Below are 21,824 nucleotides of genomic sequence, written 5' to 3'. Positions count from 1 at the left end.
ACTCCATCTTTTTCTTTTTTTGGTCACCGTTTCTGATTTTTTAAATTTAATTAAAATTTTAAAAATAGTTATAAAAGGAGACCAGTTATAAAAGGCATCCTCTACTAACGACGCGCTACATCGGAGCCCGGGTGTAGTGATAAATATGCAAGGGTGTAGGGCGTTCACCGAAAGCGACGCGCCATGCCGGCGCCCGGGTGTGGTGTTAAGTGAGCAAGGGTTCCCACATCATGGACGGGTGTGGGTAAAGAAGTTAGTCCATAGGACAGATAATAGAACAAATAGTGGAACAGAACACAAGATAGACATAGAAAATAATAGAAGATATCATAGAAGGAGACCAATTAGGAAGGAGCAGGATAGGAGAAGGATCAGGGTTGGTACTTGGAATGTTGGATCACTTACAAGAAAATTAATGGAGCTTGTGGATACCTTGGAAAGGAGAAGGGTGAATATTGCTTGCATTCAGGAGACTAAATGGGTAGGAGAGAAAAGTAAGGAAGTGGGTAATTCAGGTTACAAATTGTGGTTTACCGGAAAGGAGAGAAACAAGAACGGAGTAGGTATAATCATAGACAGGACATTGAAAGACGCAGTAGTAGCTGTGAAAAGAGTAGGAGATAGAATTATACTAGTAAAGCTAGTACTAGACGGAGAAACAATAAATATAGTTAGTGCTTATGCCCCACAAATAGGACTAGACAGTGAGAGTAAACAAAGGTTTTGGGAAGATATGGATGATTTAATGCAAAGCATACCGAATGAAGAGAATGTTTTCATTGGTGGAGATTTGAATGGACATGTAGGAAGTGATAGGCAATGTTATGAGAATGTTCATGGAGGTTTTGGTTTTGGCAGTCGAAATGAGGAGGGAAAAAGCATCCTGGATTTTGCTATGGCATACGACCTAATACTAGCAAATACCTACTTTATAAAAAGAGAGTCACATTTAGTGACTTTCAAAAGTGGGCAACATAGAAGCCAAATCGACTTCCTCTTAACCAGGAAGACAAATAGAGCTCTATGCAAGGATTGCAAGGTCATTCCAGGAGAGGCTTTAACAAGTCAACATAGGTTGGTGGTCTTGGATGTCAAGTTTAGGAATAATTCAAGTAAGGTCAGAAGAAATAGTGTAGCTCGAACAAAGTGGCGGGAGTTCAAAGGAGTAAAGCAAGTGAAGTTCAAAAATGAACTTCTCGAGTCCGAAGCATGGAAGCTAGATATAGAGGCTAATGGTATGTGGATGGAGATGGCATCAAATATTAGAGAAGTAGCTAGAAAAGTACTTGGAGAGTCTAGAGGACATAGACCACCCTCAAAAGAGAGATGGTGGTGGAATGAGGAAGTACAGAAGGCAGTGAAGAGAAAAGGGAATGGATAAGAAATTACCTAAATGTGATAATAATGAGACATATGAACAGTACAATATACCAAAGAAATAGGCAAAAGGCGATTAGCCAAGCAAGAGCAGTGCCTTTGAAAAGTTATATGAGAAACTTGGAACTAAAGAATGGGAGAAAGATATTTATAGATTAGCAAGGAGTAGAGAAAGGAAATGTCAAGATCTCAATCAAGTTAGGTGCATTAAGGATAAAGAAGGAAAAGTGTTGGTGAAAGATGAGGACATTAAAGAAAGATGGAGAAATTATTTTAATGATCTCTTTAATAATAGTCAAAATGGAAATAGCGTGAATATAGATTATAGAACAATAGAAAAGAATGTAAATTATACTAGAAGGATTAGATCTTTAGAAGTAAAGGAATCACTTAAGAGAATGAAAGTAGGTAAAGCCTGTGGAACCGATGAAATACCAATTGAAGTGTGGAAGTATTTGGGAGATATGGGAGTGGCATGGTTAACTAAATTATTTAATAAGATTCTAAACTCAAAGAAAATGCCTGATGAATGGAGGAAGAGTATTTTAGTACCTATTTTTAAAAATAAGGAGACATACAGAGTTGCTCAAACTATAGGGAATTAAACTCATGAGCCATACTATGAAGTTGTGGAGAGAGTTGTGGAGCATCAACTACGTCATGATACTTCTATCTCTCTCAATCAATTTGGTTTCATGCCCAGTCGCTCAACTATGGAAGAGATCTTTCTCATTAGAAGCTTGATGGAGAAATATAGAGATGGGAAGAAAGATCTACACATGGTTTTTATTGATTTGGAGAAGGCTTATGATAGTGTTCCAAGAGAGGTCTTATGGAATGCGTTAGAACAAAAGAGGGTATCTATTAGGTACATACAAGTATCGAAAGATATGTATGAAGGAGCAACTACTATTGTGCGCACAGTGGGAGGGGACACAAGAGATTTTCCGATCTCAATTGGATTACACCAAGGATCAGCCATAAGCCCTTACCTTTTTACATTAGTTTTAGATGAACTGACGAAACATATATAAGAGAGTATTCCTTGGTGCATGATGTTTGCGGATGATATTGTTCTGATAGATGAGACACGAGAAGGAGTCAATAGGAAGCTAGAACTTTGGAGAAGTACTCTAGAGTCAAAGGGTTTTAAGTTAAGTAGAACGAAGACAGAATACATGCATTGCAAGTTCAGTGAAGGCCAAACTGGTGATAGGGAAGGAGTTAGTTTGAATGGAGTGGTACTGTCCCAAAGTAATCACTTTAAATATCTAGGCTCAGTCCTTCAAGTAGATGGAGGATGTGAGGAGGATGTTAGTCATAGGATTAAAGCCGGATGGTTGAAGTGGAGACGTGCCACGAGAGTTTTATGTGAACGTAAGATTCCCAATAAATTAAAAGGAAAATTTTACCGTACAGCCATACGACCGGCTATGCTATATGGTAGCGAGTGTTGGGCACTGAAAGAGTCGTATGCATCTAAGATAAGAGTTGCAGAGATGAGAATGTTAAGGTGGATGAGTGGTCATACTAGACTAGATAAAGTCCGTAATGAAAGTATTAGAGAAAAGATAGGAGTGGTGCCAATTGAAGATAAGTTGAGAGAAGGGAGATTGAGGTGGTTTGGTCATGTGAAGCGTAGACATACGGATGCTCCAGTTAGACAAGTAGAGCACATTAGGCTAGAGGATAGAAAGAAAAAAAGGGGTAGACCTAAATTGACTTGGAGGAGAGTAGTACAGTATGACTTAGAAGCATTACACATTTCTGAGGATTTAACCCAAAATCGTTCAAAGTGGAAAAAGCGAATCCATATAGCCGACCCTAAATTTTTGGGATAAAGGCTTAGTTGAGTTGAGTTGAGTTATAAATTATTCTGCTTTTTTGTTTTAACAAAAATTCTATTTTTTGAATAAAAATAGTGATTTTTTTGCAATGAAAACTATACTATAATTTTTTTAAAAAAATATTTATTTACAATAATAAATAATTTATTATATATATTAAAAATTTTAAAAATAAAATAAAATTTTTAATTATAAAAGATATGAATATCTTTTCAAAATTTTTTTAAATTAGAAAAAATATTTTTTATTATTAATAAATAAATCACACTTTTTATGTTTTTTTTTTCTTGCTTTTTATAGAAAATAAAAGTTAAAAAATTCTTAAAAAATGAAAAATAAAAAAATTATTTTTTTGCAAGTAAACAGGATCTTAGGTTCTTTTCTTTTATATTTTGGAATTTCCCTTGTATGTGTCGCCTATGTTCTTGAGCGTAAAATCCTGCTCCTAAAATCTTTACTCAGAAGGAAGCATTTTGTGGAATCACAGGACCTTATATATATATAAAAAAAAAAAAGAATATTATTTGCAGTATCAGTTACAATGGACCACCTGATATTAGACTTCCACTATGTTTGGATTGGAGGAAAATAAGGGAGTAAGAAAAATTATGAAGGAAAATAAATATATTTTCTCTCTTTTCTTTATTTGGGAATGAGGAAAAATTAAAAAGAGTGGAAAATAAAGGTAGAAAATAACAAATGCATTTACTATTTATTTTCTCTCCATTTTGAAGAGAAAGCGGGTGAAAAAATTATAAATTTACCTTTTTATTCTAATAATTATTTATTTTAATTTCAAATAAAAAGAACAAAGTAGATATTTTACTATTTAAAAAGCTATTTTTCCTCCTTATTTTTCTCTCTAATATCCAAACAAAAAAAAAAATTAACTTTCACATTATTTTTATTTCCCTCTTTTATTTCCCAACCCCCCCCCCTCCCAACAGCCTAATGCTCCTTGATGAGATCCCACTATCACAGAAAATGGGGAAACACAAAACAGGAACAACTGCCATGGAGATCAATACATTTCACATCACAACCTGACATATCGTGATATGCACATTCAAGATTGTGCAACTTTTTTTAGCAGAATATGGCATGATAGCGAGGGCGGAGCTAGGTGGTTAAGTCAGGGTGTTAAAAAAATTTATTTTATTTAATTTTAAAAAATATTATGCACAATAATAAATTATTTATTAAGAGAAAAAAAAAATAATAATGTATATAAAATTTTAATATATATATAGTCGCGGGCCCCTTATATAAAATTAAATTTTTTTTACAGTGCAAAAAACTCTATGTGCATAGATAGAGAGACCAAACCTTGCTATCAAAAAATTGAAAAAATTTTACTCTAATTTTTTAAAAAATTTTCAGCTCAAACATTGTGAATAATAATAAAAAAAATTCTTGAAATATTTTTCTTCTTGCTGAAAAAATTTTTGATAAGGGATCTACAAAAGAAAAAAAAAATCTTTTAAAAATAAATTATGCCAACACCCTTTTTCTTCTTTCTCCTCTTTTTAATTTGCCCATGTGAGTGTGAAGTCATTTCATTGGACTTAAACCTCTCGTCATTTTTTCAAGAATGTGCACAAATGTCTCAATATTAAACTAATTCTATACTTTCTTACGAGGATAATGCAATATACGTTAGGATTTTTTTTTTTTTTTAATTTGACCCCACTCACCAATAGGTAGATCCACCTTGCATGACCGGTATCGGAAGAGTATTAAAGGAAACCTGTTAATCAAGCAGAAAATACCCCACAACGTATGTTCAAGTCAGAACCAGAGTCCACAAGCATATCAGCAATTTTACAGTTCAATGTTCATTTTTCTAAAGCAAACCAAATTTGACAGCAATCTTTAACTTTGTGAAGAAAGTAACCGCAAATACAAATGAAGCAGGTAGATAATAGAATGTCAATTCAATGTCAAGTAATTCACAACAAAACTACAGAACCATACTGAACAATTGGTGCTCTCGCAAACATATAATTGCAAGCTATAACGCCTTTGCAGAGATTAAAAAATAGCAAGTTAGTAAACATTTATTCTGATTGGCGGACAACAACAGCCCAAGATCTGTTTTATCTCATCAATTTCTCTTTTATCTAAGTTATGCTTCCTCCAGATCCACTTTCCCTTCATAAACACTCAACAATTGAGGTACTTCCTCCTCAAATTTGGTCACAAACCGCTCTAGAAAGCACTCCTCTACTGGAAGCAGCACGGTAGCTAAGCTCAAATCTTGCTTTATCAATCTCTTGGACATCAAAACTCCAATGACCCTACACCTCGGGATAATTCTCTTCTCCAAGCTGAAAAACAATACCACTGGTAATTGAGCAATGACCTTCGAGGGCCAACCCATCTTGTTAACTAAAAAGTCCATTCCTTTCATAATTTTCTTCTCCGATAGCATCATACAATGCGGGTGCTTCCTAAATGCTGCAAGAATATCATCTTTAGACCAACCCCACCTCTTATAAACCTCAAAACAACGTTTCCATATTGACTTATTACCCTTCCCAGAAATGGCATGTACAGCCAATACAAACGTTGATTTATTTGGATCAAAACCCATTTCCTTAACCTCCTTCACAATTTTACCAAACTCGTCGTGCCTCTGCATCACGGCTTCAGGGAAATGGGTTAGCAACAATGATATACAAGAATGTGGTACACAAATTCCTCTCAAAAGCTCAATATTTGGTACAAGATTCTTCGAATGATCCTCTAGAAATATCCAAGTAGTGCGCTTCAATGCAGAAACGATCTTTTCATCAGACAACAAGATGCTTTTGAGGAAGTTATAAGAGGGTACAATTTGGTTCTCCAAGCTTCTAGTCAGAAGAGTCGGGTCTGAAGAGAGGGTTCTCGCAAGGTCGGAGCTTGAAACCCCTATAGAATGAAAGAAGTCAAGTTTGGGAAGAAGGGTATTCTCAGGATGGGCTAAAAGGAGAAAAGGGCGTTTCTTGACGAGGTTTGAGATCTGGGTTTTCGAGAATCCGCGGTTTCGCAAAAGGGCTAGAACCGAGTCCGGTTTCTTCGGAGACTGTAAATGCATCTTCTGGGAGACTGAGATTGCAGCTTCTAGGGACAAGCCACAAGAGTGTACAAGGTAGTCGACTGTGAAGGAGGCTTGGTTCGTTGAAATTTTGGAGGCGGTTATAACATTAGGAAGTGGCTCACTTTGAAAAGAGACAAATGGGGTCTTTAGCTCTCGCGACAATCTGATTGAGAAGGGATTCTTGGAAATGAAAAGGAAGGGGACTGCTAGATTTCGATAGTTTGATCTGAAAACATGGAAATTTTGGATAACCTTAACCTCCATGGTGGATTGAATAACTGCGAGTGAGGATGATAGGATTGTTTGTTACCTAGGAAGCCTCGGCAGCCAGTAGGGTTCAGGGACTGGGTTTTGGTTTTGGAACGTTGGGTTTTGACTTCCAAGCCCAATAAAGTGGGGGCAAAATTATAGGTATTTTAAGAAAATAAAATAGATTGCAATAGAAATAAATTGCAGAATTTGGAAATAAAATAGAAAAAAAAAATGAAGAATTAAGGTGGTAATATAAGCTTATTTAGAGTTTATCCTTTCAGGTCTAGAGCTACTAATCAAATTATGAAGTCTCATTTGTTTTCCAATAAATTATCCCGATATTTGCAGAGAACATCAGATGATTGCATGGATGACCAAGTTAATCAACAGAGAAACAACTTGGTTTCCCTCATCCATGATCGCCAAGAACAAACTGAAGAAGAAAAAGAAGCTTACATTCACTTCATCTGATAAATTCCTCGATTGAAGAAAAAAGAAATTGATTTAAGGTTGATGGTCCTCCTTTTCATCCAACCAATGGTGTACATCTTTGGCAGCTTAAAAAAAAAAAAAAAAACTAACGATGGACATGGCTAATAATGTTGAGGAGTCCTTGAACGCGCCGACCTGCACCCATAAAAGCACAGTTTGGCTAAAATTGAACATTAGAAAGGGTAGGTGAGGGAAGAGGCAATGATGAAGGGTGGCGCGCTGGAGAGAGTCGGGGAGAGGATGGATAAGGGAAGAGAGCGTATATATATATATATATATATATATATAATTTTATTTTAAATAAAAATTAATTTCATAATAAAAAAATTTTAAATTCTTATTAGAATTTCTGTTAACATATAAAACGTGAACTATATGGACTTACTTATCACAAATCAAATCAAAACCACATCACTTACTGCTTAATTAAAGGACTGCCAAGTTACCTCAACTACAGTACATGATCTACATCAATTCTATCCCCTAGCCCCATCATTACTTCCAACTAGAGAGAATGACCATAAACATCTGCCTACAATTTCCATTGATACTTGTACCAATCGGATCTTCATACAGCTGCAGGTTTCTTGGAAAGCAAAGCTTCCAGATCTTTAGGGTCGGTGACTGGAGGGCTACAAGTGAAGTTTTGACAGACCAGAGCCACCACCTTATCTGGAACAAAATTATTCTTTGCCATGAGTGCTATGTTGCTATTATTGTCTTCCCAAATTTCCATTTCTTCATTTTTAGTGGGATCTATATGAATTACCTGCAATGCATTGCGTCACAGAAAGATATCAAACTGCATAAAATTAACAAGGCAAAGTAGATGGGAAGGTGCAATCCATGCTTATGGGTTGAAATCTGTTTACTTACTGTTTTGTTGGGATCATATAATGTATGAGCAGCAGCCAGCATATTATCAAACTCCAAGGACTCCCTGTGGCCAACTAAGACAACTTGCTTCCGGGAAGGCACAGAGATCAAGTCTGCTGCACAACACATCAAAGGAACTGCCATAGCCATGTCTTTTAGTCTTGTCTCGAAAACCGCCTGTATCACAGTAGAACAAAGTGTTGCGCAAGTTCAATCTCTCATGTAAATGCTAGATATTTGATTTGACAAAGAATTACATTCAGTGAAGCAACATTTACCAGCAGATGCTCTGCATTCTGCCTGTAATAATCAGATTTACTCCCAGCCACCATAGAAGCCAATCTTATAAGATTAATTGCAGAAACAGAGTTTCCAGAGGGCTCTGCTCCATCGTGATCCTCCTTTACTCGGAGGAGAACTGAAGGGTCTTCCCCTGGGGTATTAAAATAGCCTCCTCCCTCTCTATCAAGAAATATTTCATCCTGGAAATATGTTACCAACCAAATTTGCAATTACATGCCATTTATCAACTGCTATTTAACATGGAGAAATGAACACTGGCAGCTTTTACCTGTGTATTCTGTAATTCAGTTGCCCACACTAGCCAGTAGATTCCACCACCAAACTCGTAAAGATCCAGCAGCCCAGAAATAAGAAAAGCGTAATCATCCAAGAACCCAGGTGCTTTAGATGGACCATTCCTAAAGCTGTGCTGTAGCCTGCATGTTTGTTCATTATAAAGATGTCTTCTGATAAATGTTGCTGCCTTCTCTGCGACTTCTAAGTACTCCTTGGGCTGGAATTTGCAGAGTTGAACATGCAGAATGATCAGAATGTAACAACAATACAACATATCATCCAAAGATTTTGAGTTCAGTTCAAATTTCACATATACAAGCGGCAAAAGCCTAATTTTCAGAGAATTAAGTCCAGACAAAGGCCTCATACCCCTAACGGGTCTAGTGTAGAATGAGTGTAATCAACAACAGAAAGAAAATTCTCCAGTGCATCAAAATGGCCTCCAAAAACAATGATTTCATGCGCAGAACTTGTAGAGATAGGGGCTTGTTTAAACAAGTTTTGGGAAAATGAGTTGTTTACAAACGCAAAACTTGCTGCCCAAGCTAGGATTGCACCAACAATCATAGGCAAATATAATTTTCCAATTGATAATGGTTAATGAGGATGTAGAACTAATTAGTTCATCATTAAGCTCTCATTCCATGTTTTAAACTGATATAAAGGAAGAAAATGTTTGAATGAATAAGCAGAACTTCAAAAGCCAGATGCACAGAACATGGCTATAAATTAATAAGTATGATCAAACCATGAGCATGATGGTACTACCAGAGAACTTTCTTCCAGATATTGTAAATATTATTGTTACATAACCAGTTATAGATTAAACAGACCAGATAAAAGATGGTAAAATCTTACATCACAGCCAACAATAGGAAAGTGGTATTTTGTGCCATCAGTTTCTCGCTTGAGAATCTTAGAAGCTCTTGCAAAAGATGAAATTGCAAGCCCATTCCATGATACAATTACCTGGCAAACAAATGGTCTATTAAATGCATGACGAGAAAAGTTGAATAAATTAAAAATCAACAAATAATGAAAAAAAAAAAACCTTATCATCCAAATGTGGCCTAGGACGTTTTGATCTCACATCAAAAAGCTTTTGCTTACATTCACCCAGAATATCAAGATATTTTGAGATGGGCAAGCCAAGTTTTGATGCCAATGCCGAGGTATCATTTAATTCAATAAGCACATTTTTCCCCTTAAATTCATTATGAGGATCACTCATCCTAGAAAGGTCACAATTTCCCAGCAGCTTTATGTAATAATGATCCTTAAAAAGTGTTGCATGCCCTCCAAGGATGTCATCAATCTGAGAGAAACCATGTAGAAAAATCACAATTAGAAAAATACACCATTCCAATTTTCACTATACAATTGTTACTACTACTATGAATGAAATAATGATACATTAGCTGCCCAACTGTCATCAACAACAAAATTCTAAGCTTTTCCAAGCACATGGTGAAGACTAAGACTTGAGTATTCCATGATAGATATTTAGATTGAAGACGAATTACCTTCTCTATGAACTTTAAGCAGGATGGTGTAATTATAACAAACGCTATGTAACATCCATACAATGAAAGAGAGGTCAGATTCAAATTATGTACCATTTTGTTATCAAAAGATTTGCATGTTTGCAACTTGCATAATAAATTCTACATATCATTAAACAAATGAACTCCTAAATTTCATTGACTAAAGTCCCAGATATCGGTCTCTTCATCCATGACTAATTGGGAGGCATGTCATTCAACATTTCAAACATGAGAAAACAAACCAATCAAAAAGAAATGTAGGTAGTCTTAAAAGAAAGAATACCTCTTTACTGGTCCATACATAAAAGGCTCCCTCCTTTTTCTCTTTAGCACCTTCATGCTCAGCACTGTCAGCATCCTCTGCTGAAAAGATTTCACCCTCTGGTCCTATCATCTCTCTCCTCAAATAATCAAGAACATCCCGGGATACAAGTGAATAGAAGACATCATTGGTAATGGAGAAAGCATCCGAGTAAACATTAGCAAGTTGCCCTTGATCATACAGCATTTTCTCAAAATGAGGAACTGCAAGAAAGGGGCGAAAAGTTCATCGCATAAAACACTCCAGAAGAGGGGAAAAATTACAACACAAAGCCAATCATCTATATTATCCAATCCCTCTTCTTTTGCAAGGTATTTTTAGGAAATGATACTTTTCTAAGAATATACTGACCATGCCATCGTTCATCCACACTATATCTGTGAAAGCCACCTCCAATGTGATCATGAATGCCTCCTTTTGCCATGCATTGCAAGCTAAAGAAAACCATCTTCTGACCTTCCTTTGCTTCACCCTGTTTCCCAGTATCCTCCAATTTTTTTGAATGGTAAAGCATCAGTTGGATCTCAACTGGTCTCGGAAACTTTGGAGCAGATCCAAATCCACCATACCTGGAATCATAACTTTGAGAAAACTGCAAGAGAAATGAAATACAAAACTTGAGAGAAGGAAGTAAAACTGTACCATTTCTACATTTTTTCTTTTTAAAAAAATGTATGAAATGTCCTCATCATTACATGTAAATCCTCCAAACTAACCATAATTTATTAAAATGAAAATAATAGGCAAGTAAAGAGGAAATTGTTTTTTTAACATTTAGAAAATAACAGGAAAGTAAAAAAAAAAAAAAAAAAAAAAAAAGAGAGAAACATGGAAGCCTGCAAACCAGGAATCTAACAATTGGCAAGAACATGAAATTTAAGTACTAAGATGGTGATAAACGAATCAAGATTCGAGCAAGACTCCAATGTCAGAATCAGTTCGAATTTGCAATCACCCAGTCAGGTCAATTTCCAAACAATTAAAATGTTTCTAGCTTCCCTACAATGATAATGGGGAGAAAGACTGCAATTACAAAGTGAAGGGACCCCAGTGGAAATCATTCCTTCTGTTTTTCAATCATATGACTTAAGAAATTCATTCACAAGTATCAATTGCTTTGGCACAACCAAACAAGCAGCAATTCTATTGTAAGGAGGTCATACTTGCTCTGCACATAATTGCAAAGCATTTTGTGGAAGTCCATCTGGCAATTTGTTTGTACTTGCACTTGCTGATAATGCTTCAGATAGCTGCTCAATAGCAAAGGCTCCACTCTTAGTAAGCATATCTCTCTTGTTGTCCCAAGCATCCTTCACCTTTCTGAAACAAGAGTATATACCAGATTGACCAAATGGAGCCTAAAGCAAGCAAGCAAGCAAGCAACAATATTCAACAACTTATAGGAAACATGATTCAATTTCATGATGCTTTTCATTTCAACACACACACACACACACACACACACAGACACACACACACGTTTGAGCTTGGTCATTGAACAACCAGAACAGCAAGCATGGAAAAAAGGAAGAGGAGAATCAAAATGCTATCACCTGAGTATGGTCTTAAATCCTGGTCTTCCATAATTATCATCTGGGGGGAAGTAAGTCCCACCCATCAAAGGTTTCAAATCAGGTGAAAGGAAGACGCTAAGTGGCCATCCTCCACCACCATATAATGCTTGCACGAATGTCATATAAACCTACAAAGATAATGCACCAGCTTATCCCACTAGGGGAAAAAGAAAACTGTAAACAATATTGGAAAACTTGGAATCACATAAGTAAACCCAAAGAAACATAAAATGTACGGTTCTCTCTATTTCACTTGGTTTTACACAAAATTAATTTCAGAGGCAAGTGCTCTTCAAAAGGGATTTGCTCCCTAATTTCACGCACACTCCCAGAAGTATTGCCTAAACAAAATTAGGCTCATGGAAAAAAAAAAAAAAAAGAGCCATGAAAATAACTGAAACACACATAATCTCAATTGGAGCACTGTTGCAAGCCGTAACCTGTTAGCTAGCTGCTTATGCTGATGCGGCAATGAGAAATATTTGTTAAATAGTAAAAGCTGACACTGGGTCTCACAACATTCCCACAAATCCCTAATACAGTCTTTCTAAAGCTGCTAAGCTTCAATTTTCCTTGTGCAATGCCGTTTTCTTCACCTTCAATCCCTCTGGCACTGATTCTAAGCATTTGAAAGATAGAATTTTGAAAAGAACCATCATCCACTAACATAAAAACAATTGAAGGTTTTTATCAAAAGTGAGTAATAATATTATTGAAGAAGGAATACCCCACAGGTAAGGGCAAGAAAAGACGATAAAGAATCAGGAATGGCTGATGGAAGAAATAATTTTCCATAGCAAGGATTTGTATCCAAAATTGTAGACAGATTGAAGCTGCTTTATTACTCGGACCACATGGATGCTCCACTTGAGCCCTCTACTTATTCTCATTTTCCTTCCTTTCTCCTTTTGTATATGAAGTAACTATACATAGCTATGCCCTAATCCAGAATCAGTGCTGTGAGGGAGAAGAGGCAGTGCTATTTTAGATGTAGAGTCTTAGCTCATTGCTGTTCTAATAATTAGGATTACAACCTGGAATCAAGAAAGTACAAACAACACCGAATTGTATACGATACTATTCAATCTTCAAGAACATCAGTGCTCCTTTTCAACAGTTTTAGGGCTTTTTTTTTTCCTTGCAAGGTCACTTTTGCTCAATTTATTGTTTCTTTTGGATGTTGTATGACACCATGAGTTGAGAAAATGCACCTATGTTATATAAATATCAATTTTTGTCCCATTTTTTTTCCGTTCAATCGTACTCTTTATTACATCTCCTACTGATCTTGTGCAATTTATCAATTACTATCTTCTAAAACTGCAGGCAAGCCAACTTGATTCAAGAATGTCCAGAAATTAGGATGGTCAAGAGTTGAAATGAGAAACCATAAGCCAACCATAAAGAAGTTTTAGGACTTCTCAACTTCTTTGCACCGTCTTCCAACATGGCTAAAGCACCCAAATCCATTCTTCCCATCAGAAAGCATCAAATGCTGTTTTCGAGGCAACATTGCTAGCTCCTAAGAATCTTGATGGATCCACAATAGCAAGAGGCACTGTGAGAGGGATTGGAGATTGAGAAAATGGCATTGCACAAGGAAAACTGGAGCTTAGCTGCTTTAGGGAGACCATACCAATGATTTGTATGCCGTGAGACCCAATATCAGCTTTACCATTTAACAAATATTTCTCACTATTACATCAGCACAAGCAATCGGATACCATAGTAATGAATCATCTTATACATTTAAGCCTATAAGACAATGATCAGACAAACTGACAATCCACAAACTAATAATAAATGCCATAACCAGGCAACCTCTAAACTTGTAACTGATTTCTCAAAAAAGGATCATGAATTGTTCTTTAGATAGCAACAGAAATGCAGGCTTACCTTATCAACGTCGGGTCTTTCCTCTCGATCGACCTGCCGCGCGGGCATGTTAGAATGGTTTACAGATAAGCATTACAATTCTTACTTGTGAGATGTTATGTACTTATGTATAAAAAAAAGCAGCATCACTGTGCGAAACTTAAATTAATATAAGCAATCAAATTTGAGCTCACCTTAATACTAACAAACCAATCATTCAACAATTTGGCGACTCCTTCATCCTCAAAAGATTCCACCTCCATAACATGACACCTTATTGAAAGTTATCACACAATTAACATTCATTATTGGTCATTCAAATTCCTAATAGGTGTCCAATCAATTTCCAAAAAATTAAGGAAAAAAAATCTCACCAATGGCAGGTGCTGTATCCAACTTCAAAGAGAAAGCACCAGAGAACCCATAAACAAATAACAAAAAAATGATTCATATTAGCTATCAATTTCCCAAATTATTAAAACACAAGAAGCAAGAGAGAAATATGAATTACTCGATAAAAAGATGGGCACGTCTCTTTTGCGCGCTTCAGCGAAAGCTTCTTCCCCCCACGGATACCAATCAACCTTCAACTCATTAAAATAAGTAAAAACACAAATTAAAAAAGTGAGAGAGAGAGAGAGAGAGAGAGAGAGAGAGAGAGAGAATATGAAAAGAAATGGAATTACCGGGTTATGGGCATGTTGGAGGAGATAAGGGCTGTGCTCAGCAGCAAGACGATTGGTGTACTTGTGAGAAGTGGACGTGGTTTCTGTAGGACGTTCAGCCATAGCGACGACCGTGTGCCTGTGAAAACAAGCAACGACAGAGCGAGGGAAAACGATCAAGAAAGGTAAAGGCCGACAAAATGAGGCCAAGAAGGAGCTTGGACAAGGGCAGTCTCTCCGTATCAACGAGGAGAACTTAACAGTACGGGTAGCTGAATAGTGGAGAAGTGCTTTGAGCATAGAAGAGTGTGGAGGAAAATGGGGATAAGAAGAAGAGAGTTTCGTAGTAGTAAAGAGAGGGTGGTTAGATGGAGAAAAGAAAGATCTTAGAAAATTCGCCATATGTCAGGAGCCTGATGATGAGTCATAGCTGACATGTGGAGTTTTGAGGACGCTCACCGCTTGACGAATGGCCTAGCATTTCTTTTTTTACTTTTCCAGATAAAGTTGTTATTGGAGTGTAAACCTGCTGAATCGAATCGGTTGAATTTGCTCTGTTAGAAATGAATTGAATGGACCCAGGTCGAGTTTTTATTAAATTCAGTTTCAATAGTTTACAAAATAACTGAATTTAGTTTTAAATTTAAAATTATAAAGTTTTATAATATATAATTTTAATTAAATATCTATTTAACATTAAAATTAGAGACTTAAAACTATATTCTCAATAAAAGTATTATTCTATGAAAAATTTTATAATTATTTGATTTCATTTAAAATATAATTAATTTATTATGAAAAAAAAATAATTTTATATAAATTTATCTTATTAAATTTTTATAAAATATTATTTTTTATAAATTAATTAATTACGAAAATAGTTTTAAAATTTTCTCAAATAAAGAAGTATATATAATATTATTTTTAAAAAATTTAAGAGATAAATTATGTAATTATAGAAACACATTTAGGTTTATTAAATTTATTTATTAAATTTTTTTTTGAAAAAATATTATATGTATTTTTTTTACATAAAAATGTTAAATTATTTTTTGATTAAATTAATAAAATTTTTATAATTAATTACTTTATGAAAAAATAACTATTTGATAAAAAATCTCATGAAATGAGTTTTAAATTTATGTGAAATTATTTTATTTTTTATAATAAAATAATTATACAAAAAATAACTATTAAAAACATCTTATTTTAAATGTTATTAAAAAAATAATTTAAAATAAAAAAATTATTTTATATTTTAAAAAATAATTTTTTCAATAATAATTTTAACATTAATACTATGCAGCTCTTAAATTTAAAATAAGTATAAATTTAAATACTTTTAGTCAATCAAATCATTTTGTGAACTTGTTCACAAGCTGACTTACAAATCTACTAAATAAATCAGCCTCTAAGTTTTAACAAGTTAAATATTAATAAATTTAAAATTAATTTATTTATTAAGAAAGCAAATTATACTTATGTTTAACTCACTTTAAAAATAATCCAATCAAATCAAACTTAACTTTTGCCGAGCAGATCCTTCAATAGCCACAAACAGCTTACTTCATTTACATTTACAGTCCCAGTTATACCGTTTTCACCAGAAATTCTTATCACAAATATACATTAATATTAGAAAATTAGATTATTTTATTTTATTATGTTTTAATAAATATAATAACAATATATATATATATAATAACAAAAAGCATCAAAATATTAAAAATTCAGGGTGGAGGAATGGCATTAATGGAATGGAAAGGATAATTTGCAACATCTTTGATTTCATTCAAATGAAATCATACAGTCAGCAACAGACCAAATGTATCGCACGTTTGCATCCTCTGATACAAATAAATTTGCTTTGTAAAATATCCGTCTTTAAAAAGTTGATATTAGAAAATCCTATGCGTGAAAATATCATAGGCGGCAGCAATTGTTGTTTCCCCACATTGCTCAGTAGCACTTCCTAGAAGGGGTTTTCTCCTATTTCAACTTCTTGAGGGTATACGCAATCAGGGAAGATTTTGCAAATGGGCCAGCTGGAAGAAGCACCTATAGACTCGGCGAGTTCTTCCTGGAGTTCATAGCAGCACATGCCTGCAAGAAGCAAGCATTTTGGTGGCAGGGGAATCAATTTAGTTTACAGATATATTATTAGTTTATACAACAACAACAACAAAACAACAAAGTCATAATTCCAAACTAATTAAGGTCTCTTGTAAAATAAATAAATAAATAAATAAATAATTAATTAATTAATTAATTAAAGTCAGCTATATGAATCACTTTTAGCTATTTAACTCTATTTAAAATTAATTCTGCATTAAGAAAGGATAACCATATCAAAAACAAGAAAAATACTTTATGAGAATTGTTTGAGTCCCACAAGCCAATTTACAAAAAAATTGAAAGAAGATAGCACAAGGGACCCAGCCCAAATTGGTTTAAACTATTTTGGTAAAGGCAATTCTAAACTCAACACATAAACTTATGTTAACAGTAATCTGCACTCTTCGAATTAGAGAAATTTCATAAAACTAAATCCTTACACTGCATTTTCTATATCACCTCAAAGGTTCATCTTCAACCGGTGGTCGGTAATCCTATTGCCCTAATTAAAGAACATTTATGTGTTTCCATGACACAGTTTTTTTAGACTAACCTCATTTCAGTAACAATACACCAAAATCAAAGTTCGACATGTCAACCACTTGTTTCTTCTTTTTCTAAACAGTATGTGTTGTATTTCTCAGCTCTTCAAAAATTTTTTATTCTAGGGGAAGAGATGACAGGGTTTGAACCATTAAATAAGTTTAAGTGCGGAGGCCAGTGAATGGGGAAAAAATGTTGACACTCAGAGCATGTTTGATAGACCATATGAGAATAGTGAATATGAGAAGGGAAAGAACAAAGAAGAGGAAAAAAAAGATCCATGATATTTGCTCATGTAATAGTTTAATCTTCTCATGGATCTTCTGTAACTTCAAAGTTATACCTGTAATTTTCATTGGTTCCTTATTGACTAATGCTGCTCACTTACTTTCATCTCACACCTGCTAGAAGTTCATGTCTTATGATCAATTTAAAATAAAAAAAGAAAAGGAATAATTTAAGATATCCTAGTGTACTAATACATAACTGATAAAAAGGATCAGTAGCAAAATGAGGAAAAAAATTGCATGAGAATATGGAAGTAGAAAATAGATGCATTGATTTACATGTAACTTCTCTCATTCAAAAAATTATTACAGAGAAGTTCAACAAATGAAGCAAGAAAGAAATTATTGTGATGGGAAGAAAAAAATTATGTGACATGTAATTATCAAGATTGGAAGAATAAGAAGAACAATAGATTAGAGTAGTTGATACTTACAGTTTTGCTTGCAGAAGTTGTATCCTTTATTCAGAATAAAAGATGCGAATTCCTGTTGGTTTGTGGAAAAGATCAACAGCTGTTTCCACCTCGTTGACATTTTGCCCAGCAGGAGGTCATGCACAAAATATGTGTAAAAAGATGCCCCTTTTAGTCACTTCTCTTGGGAGTGCACAAGGAAGGTGGGGTGAAAGAGACGAGAACTGATTCACTTCATTCAAATATGAGCTAGCACCAGCTGTTTCATAACTCCAGCACCTTCAGACCTTCCTGTTGTAAGTTGAATATTCTTTAGATCAATTACCACTTCAACTTCATCCGCCTAAATCCAAAGTAAAGCATAAGAACTGTCATGAACCAATCAAACAATTGTAAAAGACAACTGAGATACTAAGCACTAATATCAGATTTATCAAACTCAGTCACGCCATGACCAGATTAACATCAAGCATCTTCAGCCAAAAGGAACTACAGTTCACACCTATGCCAAAAGATCTTAATGTATGGGTCAATATAATTTCCAAGACAAGAAGTTCCAAAAGTATATAAATCTCTCAAACATTTTTCGTAGAAAATGGCTACCTTCCCCATCAAGATTTAAAAATTCTGGCACAACTTGATCTCGCCGTATCATTTCCAGGAGATGATGAACAAGTTAAAATTACCTTGACTGTTTCTCAAAAAAAAAAAAAAAAAAAAACTTAGCTGCAGTACAATAAAGGATAAACAAAGCTCAATGCAACATCTATGTTATGACAGAACATGACATGAATAGCCTCTCAGATCCTAGATGCAGTGGAGATATTGTCAAGAGTCTCATATCTAATGATTATAAAGAATTAAAAGAGCTTATAAAGGTAAAGTTGTAAAAGTTAGTTCTAAAATGGTTGGTCCTAGCCTAAGTAAACCCATCTCACTTGTCTGGCCCCTTCACTCGCCTCCACCAAGGTTCCCGGTGTTGCTGATGCATCAAAGTTTAAGGTTTAAGAGAAGGATCTCAACTTAACTCAACTCAACTAAGCCTTTATTCTAAAAATTTGGAATCAGCTATATGGATTTTCTTTCTCCACTCTAAACGATTTTAGGTTAAATCCTTGAAAATGTGTAATGCTTCTAAGTCATATTGTACTACTCTCCTCCAAATCAGTTTAGGTCTACCAATTCTTCTCTTTCTATCATCTACCCTAATGTGTTTTACTTGTCTAACTGGAGCCTCCGTATGTCTACGCTTTACATGACCAAACCACCTCAATCTCCCTTCTCTCAACTTATCCTCAATTGGTATCCTCAATTGGTATCATTCCTACCTTTTTTTTGATACTCTCATTACGGACTTTATCTAGTCTAGTATGACCACTCATCCATCTTAACATTCTCATTTTCGCAACTCTTATCTTAGACACATACTATTCCTTCAGTATCCAACACTCACTACCATATAACATGGCCGGTTGTATGACTGTACGGTAAAATTTTTCTTCAATTTATTGGAAATCTTGCGATCACATAAAACTCCTGTGACACATCTCCACTTTAACCATCCGGCTTTAATACTAACATCCTCCTCACATTCCCCATCAACATCAACTTGAAGTACTGAGCCGAGATACTTAAAGTGATTACTTTGGGACAGTATTACTCCATCCAAACTAACTACTTCCCTGTCACCGGTTCGGCCATCCAAACTAACTACTTCCCTGTCACCGGTTCGGCCTTCACTTCCCTGTCACCAGTTCGGCCTTCACTGAACTTACAATGCATATATTCTGTTTTCGTTCTACTTAACTTAAAGAATACTTCTCCAAAACTCTAGCTTTCTAATGCGTCTCATCTACCAAAACTATATCATCCGCAAACATCATGCAAAGATCTCAAGGAATATATTTCAAAAATATATTTGACAAAATTCAAAACCAAGCTTTAGCAAAAGGAAAGACAAACATATCCCATATCTATATTTATCTATAGTTATAAAAATTCAAATAATATCAGAAAAATGAATTTAAATAGCAGCAATAAGATCCTAAGCAAAAAAATGTTTATTAGATGGAACAAAGCGTCATAACCTCTTTCTATACAGCACATGACTCACAAATAAGTAGACAGAGACAATACCAACCTTCAAGCATTACATTTCTTGCGTCAAGAGGATCTCTAGGTAACAGTAGTACCTGTCAAATGGAAAATAAAAGGTCAAATCAAAAAAATAAAATTCAATGTCAAGAACGAGAAGATTTGACAGCAATTCCCTTGCAAATAACAGAAGACCTAATTCTGGTCCCAGATGTCGGAATTGGAATAAGAAAAGCAGTACTGCTTGAACAAGTTCAACTAAACTAAATATCAACAAGTGAACAATTCATTTCAGTGAGCAAACAACCAACATAACGTACAAAGAGACCGATAAGTTGAATGCGAGAATTATAATATACAATAAAATTGGGGAAAAAAATCAAACTAAAAACCTTAAGCTTCTCCTCGAACTCTTTAAGCTCATCGTATAAAGATCCAATTTCATATGCTATCAACTCAGCCGTACCTTCGTCATTTCCTTCCTCTTTTGTTAGAGCTGCCATATCACAGGAAAAAAGAAGAATGACCCTTAATTCATCTGATTGGGAATAGCAAATATTGGAGCTGTTAAGCTCGTTGTTAAGCACTTAAGCTTAAGCTAGCCATGGTTGACATGTAATTCAGATACCGTGAGATAGAAAGGAAAGCCGCAAAGTATTTTTGAGGGACCGGAAGAAGAAGTAGCCGCGGCCTCTCACCTGCGTAACTGACAAGGGTCGGTTTGGTGAAATGAGTTCCTAAACCGTACTTTTTTTTTTTTTTCCGAGAGATAGATCCAGATTGCATTGGTTAAAAAAGATTGGGTACAAGGTGATGGGCCAATTACAGTACTTCAAACCAGCAGATTACCTCAAATACCCAAAGCCCATAACAAGCCCAGTAGACAAGAGAGGCCAGATCTCACTTCACAAAACCCTAGGGTAGCTTGGGGAATTCGATTCAGAGAGCTCCTCCATAACCCGGTGACCAACCGCGTACACCTCAGCGCTATACTACTAGGTCAACTCTTTAGGCGTCGGGACACTTTCAATATATAAAGTAGTATCAGAGAAGTCTCTTCGAAGTAAACTGGCAACCATGCAACTTCAGATTTGCACTCGTCCATGCTCGGAGGGAGCTTCTCTTCCATTTGTGTCCCAAGAACCTCCAAATAGTCAAACTAAAGAAGAAATTTCAAAGACTCTTAATAGAAACAGCCACACAAAACCAATAAGAGCGGAGGATTAGCAGCGATGATGTTCTTTGGCGTCCGACTCACACTTTTCGGGTTAACCATGTTGCTAGATCCCCAGGAACAACCACCACACCTTCTCTTTATAATATGCATCATCGAATCTCAAAACCAACAAAACTAGAAGACAAGAAAACCCAACATAAAATAGAAGCAAGTCAGTCATGAAAACTCTCGCCTGAAGAACTAAGGCCTGTAAATCTAAAAACAGAAAAACTCAAAAGCTATATACACTCCTTATCTCAATCCAAATCCTAAGGATACTTTTTTATTTCCTCTAGCAAATTTCCTTTAAAAAATAGATTTTGATGATTTAAAATTTTAATTTATTATAACTGGTATTTTTAATATTCAGCTTAAAGTTTTTATATTGTTATTATTAATTATAGTATTAACTAAATTATTTTTTATTTTAAATTATAAAAACAATTATGATAGTTAAATGACAAAATAACATAATAAAAAAATAAATATTTTTTTATTAATTAATTATATTTATTATAGTATGTATTAATTTTAAGAATATTGGCTTAAGCAAGTGAAATAATTTTATAAGGCCAAGTGGAGTATTTCTTGAGTGACACCTGGAGGGCTCTAAAAGAAAAACATCCTAACATATGTGCGTGTATTGGAGTAGAGAAAAGAGAGAGGAAAATGGT

The 21,824-nt window shown here is 34.9% G+C and overlaps 3 protein-coding genes across 13 annotated transcripts; all 3 read right to left on the bottom strand.

Moving 5' to 3' along the window:
• Positions 1 to 5,124: 5,124 nt before the first annotated feature.
• Positions 5,125 to 6,776, bottom strand: LOC110634703 (transcription termination factor MTERF8, chloroplastic). Its single transcript, XM_021783819.2, has one exon. It carries the CDS (start codon positions 6,565 to 6,567, stop codon positions 5,350 to 5,352), a length of 1,218 nt encoding a protein of 405 aa, XP_021639511.2. The 5' UTR covers positions 6,568 to 6,776; the 3' UTR covers positions 5,125 to 5,349.
• A 582-nt stretch (positions 6,777 to 7,358) lies between these two features.
• On the bottom strand, positions 7,359 to 14,867 carry LOC110634684 (uncharacterized). Of its 2 annotated transcripts, XM_021783780.2 has the most exons (15): positions 14,504 to 14,867; positions 14,329 to 14,401; positions 14,192 to 14,213; positions 14,012 to 14,090; positions 13,839 to 13,871; positions 11,922 to 12,070; positions 11,532 to 11,688; positions 10,720 to 10,960; positions 10,330 to 10,571; positions 9,554 to 9,817; positions 9,361 to 9,471; positions 8,495 to 8,719; positions 8,202 to 8,405; positions 7,924 to 8,100; positions 7,359 to 7,816 (listed from the first exon to the last, which is right to left on the bottom strand). In XM_021783780.2, exons 1-15 carry the CDS (start codon positions 14,780 to 14,782, stop codon positions 7,616 to 7,618), a joined length of 2,457 nt encoding a protein of 818 aa, XP_021639472.2. In that variant the 5' UTR covers positions 14,783 to 14,867; the 3' UTR covers positions 7,359 to 7,615. The 2 variants fall into 2 exon arrangements, with proteins under 2 accessions (XP_021639472.2, XP_021639499.2); XM_021783807.2 differs by lacking the exon at positions 14,504 to 14,867 and having other exon boundaries at positions 14,192 to 14,203.
• Positions 14,868 to 16,202: 1,335 nt separating this feature from the next.
• Positions 16,203 to 21,438, bottom strand: LOC110634629 (peptide chain release factor APG3, chloroplastic). Of its 10 annotated transcripts, none has more exons than XR_002491022.2 (6): positions 20,563 to 21,406; positions 20,401 to 20,430; positions 19,981 to 20,032; positions 17,862 to 18,531; positions 17,484 to 17,541; positions 16,203 to 16,585 (listed from the first exon to the last, which is right to left on the bottom strand). XR_002491022.2 is itself a non-coding variant. In XM_058138742.1 (5 exons), exons 1-4 carry the CDS (start codon positions 20,718 to 20,720, stop codon positions 18,176 to 18,178), a joined length of 252 nt encoding a protein of 83 aa, XP_057994725.1. In that variant the 5' UTR covers positions 20,721 to 21,438; the 3' UTR covers positions 16,203 to 16,585; positions 17,862 to 18,175. The 10 variants fall into 10 exon arrangements, 2 of the variants coding, with proteins under 2 accessions (XP_057994725.1, XP_057994722.1); XR_002491021.2 differs by having other exon boundaries at positions 17,862 to 18,183; positions 20,327 to 20,430; positions 20,563 to 21,398; XR_002491014.2 differs by having other exon boundaries at positions 17,862 to 18,183; positions 18,444 to 18,531; positions 20,327 to 21,396.
• Positions 21,439 to 21,824: the final 386 nt, after the last annotated feature.

The sequence above is a fragment of the Hevea brasiliensis genome, chromosome 2 (genome assembly GCF_030052815.1).
Source record: "Hevea brasiliensis isolate MT/VB/25A 57/8 chromosome 2, ASM3005281v1, whole genome shotgun sequence".
Classification (NCBI taxonomy): Eukaryota; Viridiplantae; Streptophyta; class Magnoliopsida; order Malpighiales; family Euphorbiaceae; genus Hevea; species Hevea brasiliensis.
The sequence above is the reverse complement of the archived record's forward strand: the minus strand, read 5'-3'. Positions and strand labels throughout refer to the sequence as shown.

Bases quoted from the DNA above. Each gene is read 5' to 3' on its own strand.
- LOC110634629 (XM_058138739.1), bottom strand. From the start codon at position 20,720: ATGCAATCTGGATCTATCTCTCGGAAAAAAAAAAAAAAGTACGGTTTA. The intron at 20,431-20,632 runs GTGAGAGGCCGC...GTGATATGGCAG, and splicing joins GACCCTTGTCAGTTACGCAG to CTCTAACAAAAGAGGAAGGA. The intron at 20,033-20,326 runs GTTTTTAGTTTG...TCCATTTGACAG, and splicing joins AGTTCGAGGAGAAGCTTAAG to GTACTACTGTTACCTAGAGA.
- LOC110634684 (XM_021783780.2), bottom strand. From the start codon at position 14,782: ATGCTCAAAGCACTTCTCCACTATTCAGCTACCCGTACTGTTAAGTTC. The intron at 10,961-11,531 runs GTATGACCTCCT...TTTCTCTTGCAG, and splicing joins TGCAATTATGTGCAGAGCAA to TTTTCTCAAAGTTATGATTC. The intron at 9,818-10,329 runs GTATTCTTTCTT...GGTTTCTCTCAG, and splicing joins ATGTATGGACCAGTAAAGAG to ATTGATGACATCCTTGGAGG.
- LOC110634703 (XM_021783819.2), bottom strand. From the start codon at position 6,567: ATGGAGGTTAAGGTTATCCAAAATTTCCATGTTTTCAGATCAAACTAT.